General features: G+C 42.8%; 1 protein-coding gene across 1 annotated transcript; it reads right to left on the reverse strand.

Annotated features, from left to right (window-relative positions):
* Positions 1–1,966: 1,966 nt before the first annotated feature.
* Positions 1,967–5,567, reverse strand: LOC310675445 (disintegrin and metalloproteinase domain-containing protein 20-like). Its single transcript, XM_083435925.1, has one exon. The coding sequence runs from the start codon at positions 4,757–4,759 to the stop codon at positions 2,552–2,554; it is 2,208 nt and encodes a 735-aa protein (XP_083292051.1). The 5' UTR covers positions 4,760–5,567; the 3' UTR covers positions 1,967–2,551.
* Positions 5,568–6,123: the final 556 nt, after the last annotated feature.

Genomic DNA, 6,123 nt, shown 5'->3' on the forward strand with positions numbered 1-6,123 from the left:
TCTTTTAATTTTGTGACTGCTGTCACCATTTGCAGTGATCATGGAGCCCAAGAAAGTAAAATCTCTCACTGCCTCCATTTCTTCCCCTTCTATTTGCCCGGAGGTGATGGGCCCAGTGGCCATGATCTTAGTTTTTTTGATGTTGAGCTTCAGACCATATTTTGCACTCTCCTCTTTCACCCTCATTAAAAGGTTATTTAATTCCTTTTCACTTTCTGCCGTCAAGGTTGTGTCATTTGCATATCTGAGGTTGTTGATATTTCTTAGTTTTATCTAAAAGTGTATTTTCTTCCCTAGAAATAGTTCATTTTGAGGAAAAGCCAAATTTATTTCAAAATTTGCTCTAACTGTTAATTAGAAATATGCTAGAATACTGTTTACTTGGATTCCCAGTACAGTGGTGCCTCGCAAGACAAAATTAATTCATTCTGCGAGTCTCTTCGTCTAGCGGTTTTTTCATCTTGCGAAGCAACCCTATTAGTGGATTAGTGCTATCAGCGGTTTAGCGGCTATTAAAGGCTATTAAAGGCTTAGCGGATTAGCGGATTAGCTGCTAAAAGGCTATTAGCGGTTTAGCGGCTTAGAAAAAGGGGGTGGGGAGCGGAAAAAAACCTCAAGACTCGCAAGACATTTTCGCCTTGCGAAGCAAGCCCATAGGGAAATTCGTCCTGCGAAGCGCATTGAAAAACGGAAAACCCTTTCGTCTAGCGGGTTTTCCGTCTTGCGAGGCATTCGTCTTGCGGGGCACCACTGTATTAGATTTATAAAATCTTTAATGTGTGAAGTGCAAAAAATATTTTGCATTTATATGCATTGGTGTTTTAAATACACAAGTCTTGAGCAATTTTTACGTGCAATAGGAGTTATATGCAAAGGCATTTGGAAACCCGGTATAAAGACAGAGGGCAAGTAACAGCCACCTTTTAACTTGGGTGAAAGCTGGTTTCTCATAATATTCTCCCTCAGAGTTGTGTTGTGTCCAAATACTTGAATTAGAGATACGCAAGTTATTCTGAGCTCACTTCAGATTAACTTGAAAATGTTCTGAGACCTTCCCTGAAAATCAGAAGATCTTATTGAAAGATAGAACTAATCAGCACATCGAGCTGGACGTTCAGCTAGTGGAATATTTTCTCCCCAAAGCTACAAAGATCTAAAAAGCAAAGCGCTAATTAGCTACTTATTAGAGACAGCCAGACTGACCATTACATGATTCTAGAAAAAATATATGTGCCGACAGTATGACTCAGGACAGCTGAAGGGATTTATGAAGCTCATATCTCCTTTGAAGCCAGATTTTACTTCACTGTCACCCATGGCAGTTGCCATGAGCATGGAGTCAATTCTCCTGGTCTTTCCCACGTGGTCAGCACTGCTCGGTGTCAGTTGCTGATGGTGTGAGAAAGACAGGCATGCAAGAGAGGATATGATAGAGTATGAAGCAGTCTCCCTCGGGAGGTGGTGGACTTTCCTTCCTTGGAGGTTTTTAAGCAGAGCTTAGACGACCCTCTGTCACGGATGCTTTAGCTGAGATTCCTGCATTGCAAGGGGTTGGATTAGGTGAACCTTGGGACCCTTCCAACCCATGCTTCTATGTAGAAACAAGACTAGAACATGAAGACATTCAAAGAAGCTGAAGGATGTAAGATTCAGGACAGAAAAATCCATTTACATAGTGCATACTTAAACAGTAGAATTTGTTCTCAAAAGTGCAGTGACGGTCACCAGCTTTGGTTGCTTTTTAGAGAATTAGACAAATTCCTAGCACGTAAGGATATTAACATCTACTAGCCACAATAGAAGAAGAAGAAGAGAAGAAGAAGAAGAGTTTCGACTTGTAAGCCACCTTTCATTCCTCTTAAGGAATCTCAAAGTGGCTAACCATCTCCTTTCCCTTCCTCCCCAACACATTTTATCAACAAACTGTTAAAAGAAAAAACTTTAATGAAAAAATTGCATCCTCAAATATATTACAAAACATCCACCATTATTTCCATAATAGCTTTTTGAAATATTATGTGTTGTTGGTTTTATAATATTTTTAATATATTGTCTCATTTCAACATTAACATTTCTGCCAACACAGTTATTGGTATAACGTTTGCAATGGCTTTCTAGACAGATGTGAATTCACTCCACAAACGTACAAAAATTGCATTTCAATCGCTTGAGAGGATTGGGTTGCGATTCTATCCCTGTACACCCAAGGTTACTTTGAGAGAAAATCTGAGATATTCAAAATACCAGCACTGCTTCCATGCATTTCTTTAACATGGTATGCTCCTGTATGATAACATTCCATTCCACTGGACAGATTTCACCCATTTACATAGGATACGACTTCTGTCTTGAACAACAAAGAGACTATCAACATACTGTTAAAGTATAGGCAAAGATCTTCATATGTGAATATTTCCACTTGAGATGAACTGAACCAATGCTTACAGAGTCAAATATATGTTATATAATAGTGCTCATTATACCCATCATACCCTTTTGAAACTGCATTGTTCGCTCCTGTGATCTAGAATGGTTTTCATTCCTCTGTTCATTATGATGGAGAGATTCTTGAACTCTTTCTTCTAACCTTGTTGCTTAGCACAAACCTGTAATACACACCCATGCCAACAGCAGCAGTCACCGTGGAAAGGACTAACACACTTCCTATAATACTACCTACAATGACACCATTCCAGTTTTTTGAAATTGGCCCACTGTCAATGCTGCCCCCATATCCTTCCTTTAGACAGTCAGGAGGGGCCCAACCATAAGAACAATGGCAGTGTTTGTAGTTGTTGCATATTCCCCTATTATGGCACTTTGTGGCATTACAATCATACTGCAAGAGGGACACGTTCTTGCATTCCCTACTAATACACATCATGCCAGTGCCACAAGGTGTACCGTCTTCCACTGCTCCAAGATCAGCTACATCCATTCCACTGTGATAGTCGGTAGCCCAGCAGTTACTTTTGCCAATGGTGGTTTGAATGATGGTTTGGTGATCCTCCAAGGTAGGTACACTATGGATATTACTACACTGCATTCGGCCACATAGAATATTTTCAGCATTGCATTTCTTAAAAATACCATGTTCAAGGCCACAATTGCCAAAGCGATCACCTTGAACATTCAGTCCTCTGAAACAATCCTCTGAAGCTTGTACGGTTTTCTTGCCAAATATCTTTTTGCACTGCCCATTGGGAGTAGTACAACGACCGTGATAGCAATAGACTCCATCACCACAAGGGGCACCATCTTGTACATAAACATCTTCTGGACATTGGTCCGAAGTCCCAGTGCAAAACTCAGGCAGGTCACAGATGCCAATACTCTTTCTGCAAATGGATCCAGCGGGACGGTACTTGCACATGGCACAGCACAATCCAGAAGAACAATTGGCACATGGACGCAACGTGCAATCTGGCCTGCAACACTGATCCGATTGACACTGTGCAGCTGAACCACAGTCACATTGCTCTCCTTTTTCCACTACTTTGTTCCCACAGTATTCGAGGTTATAGATTTGATCAGGGTCTGGTGGAATCAACAAGCAAGGTGAGTCCTTTCGATTGAAATACCTATGGTAACTGCAGTTGCTAAACTTATCAGTCCGTGAGTGCCAAGCAGACATAATGCAAAAACGTCGATCACATTTACAATCCGAAGTATCATGGGGCATACCAAGATTATGCCCAAATTCATGGGCAAATAACACAGAAAAATCAAACAAATTGAAATATATTGATACTTCAAGAGCAGTGGCCCAATATTTACTACATATTTGTCCTACATATGCTAGTCCGATAGTACTTCCATATGACCTGTATACAATTAAGTGAGCAGCATCATTCTTTAGATGGTTAAGTAGAGTGTTACGGCTCCAAATACTAAAAGCTTTAAGTGTGGCACCTATTCCACCATCAACATCTATGAGGTTCTTTTCCGACCATATCTCCAGTCCTGCTATAGACACTTCAACTAAAAATGGCTCAAAAAATGAATTTGCCATATGGATGGTCTCAAGAAGTTTCATAGCAATATCAGTTTCATTTTTATTAAACTGAACATATCGTTCATGCTCCACCACAAATGCCACCTCTGCATGTCTCTTGTGTGGCCACCAGCGTCCTGCTGGAGCACTTTTGACAGCCACATGCTCTGCGTCGTGGATCATGGCCTCTTGACGCCTTTGCTCTTCCTCCGTCAACCCACACCTCATGCGCATGGCACCCTCCTCTATTTCCAGCCGATACACCACATGCTGAAAGGTAGCAGATGGCTGGACAGGTTCAATTTGATATGTCTCATTGTTAAGTTGTAACAGGCCCCTGAGTCCCCCTGAGCAAGTGCTGAGAGTGACTGAAGAGAGAGGCTTGTCCTGTATGAAGCCACTGTAGAAACAATCATCCCTGATGTAATGATAGTCACTCAGGAGGTCCCCTTCCTTATTGTACGTGAAGATGGGGAAGTGTTTAGGAACAATGCCCTTCTTCTGCTTGAGATGTACCACCTGGCCCTTCCCTTCAACCTGCAGCAGGTACCTGACATCCTGGGTTTTCTGTAGTCCGTACCTGAAGCTCAGTTTCCTTGGAATGGTCACCTCATAAGAGGCGTACCTAAAGCCCTGAGGTGGTGTCTGGCCACCGGTCTCAATCAGGACATTCCTCAAGAACATAATGAGCAGCCATGCCAGGCTGCCACTCATTTTCCCAGAAAGAGGAAAGAAGCTCTTGAAGCACCACTTCTGGCATCTCATCCCTGAAAGGGAAGCCCCAAACAGTTGTTACCAGGTTAGTAGATAGATGGGAAGGAGGCTATATGTGAATTAGAAGAGGAGGAAGATATGTTGCCTAGAAACTGCCAGGGTGCTCCATCTGTGGAATGTGGGCGGAGCTTGGAGGATCAAAGATGGAACAGAATGGCAGAGGAAGAAAAGGAAAGAAAACATTCCTAAGAAGTTTCTGCCTGAGAGGGTTGCAGGAAGAAGAGCAAAAAAAGAGAGAGAGTCTTATAGCACCCCATGGACGAACAAGTTCTATTTCAGCATCAGTCAGTGGGCATGAGGCCACTTTGTACATTGGATCGGTTATAATCCTCAGTTGTCACGTATGGAACATTAAAAGTACTTTCTGTGACAATTCAACTAGTGTTTAAATGTATGCAAAACATAAAAATAACTGGTGATAGAACAACCGTCTTTGCAATGCTGAGTTCCTTTTCAGCTCTGAGGCAGAACCTCCTCTTCACTTGGCCAGTTGAAGAAGCCCAGGTGAGCAAAGTGCTTCTTCCGGCCACAGTTTTCATTTGTCTACTTCCTTCAGAGAAGGGAAGCCAGCAGGGAGTGCTGGCCACCAGCTCAGTCAAAACCACCCAAAAGAATGAATGGCCCTCTAATCCCTCCCAATCCCCTCAGCATCTTCCTTTTTTGCACACCAAACTGTGGTCTCCCTTAATGAGAGATTCCATGCGCCCCTTTTGACTGGGGATACAACAAGAGATTCATTCTGGATCTTCTGTATACAATATATGGTGTACACCACTGAACTATGGATCTTCCCATCCTTAAATAGGTTGTTGTTTAGTCGTTTAGTCATGTCTGACTCTTTGTGACCCCATGGACCGGTGCACGCCAGGCACTCCTGTCTTCCACTGCCTCCCGCAGTTTGGTCAGACTCATGTTTGTAGCTCTGAGAACACTGTCCAGCCATCTCGTCCTCTGTCGTCCCCTTCTCATTGTGCCCTCCATCTTTCCCAGCATCAGGGTCTTTTCCAGGGAGTCTTCTCTTCTCATGAGGTGCCCAAAGTATTGGAGCCTCAGCTTCACGATCTGTCCTTTCAGTGAGCACTCAGGGCTGATTTCCTTCAGAATGGATAGGTTTGATCTTCTTTGCAGTCCATGGGACTCTCAAGAGTCTCCTCCAGCACCATAATTCAAAAGCATCAATTCTTCGGTGATCAGCCTTCTTTATGGTCCAGCTCTCACTTCCATACATCACTACTGGGAAAACCATGGCTTTAACTATGCAGACCTTTGTTCGTAAGGTGATGTCTCTGCTTTTTAAGATGCTGTCTAGGTTTGCCATCGCCTTTCTCCCAAAAAGCAGGCGTCTTTTAATTTTG

Source organism: Podarcis tiliguerta, assembly GCF_965153285.1.
Source record: "Podarcis tiliguerta genome assembly, chromosome: 4".
NCBI lineage: Eukaryota > Metazoa > Chordata > Lepidosauria > Squamata > Lacertidae > Podarcis > Podarcis tiliguerta.

Excerpts from the sequence above, each read along its gene's own strand:
- LOC310675445 (XM_083435925.1), bottom strand. The coding sequence starts at position 4,759 with ATGAGATGCCAGAAGTGGTGCTTCAAGAGCTTCTTTCCTCTTTCTGGG.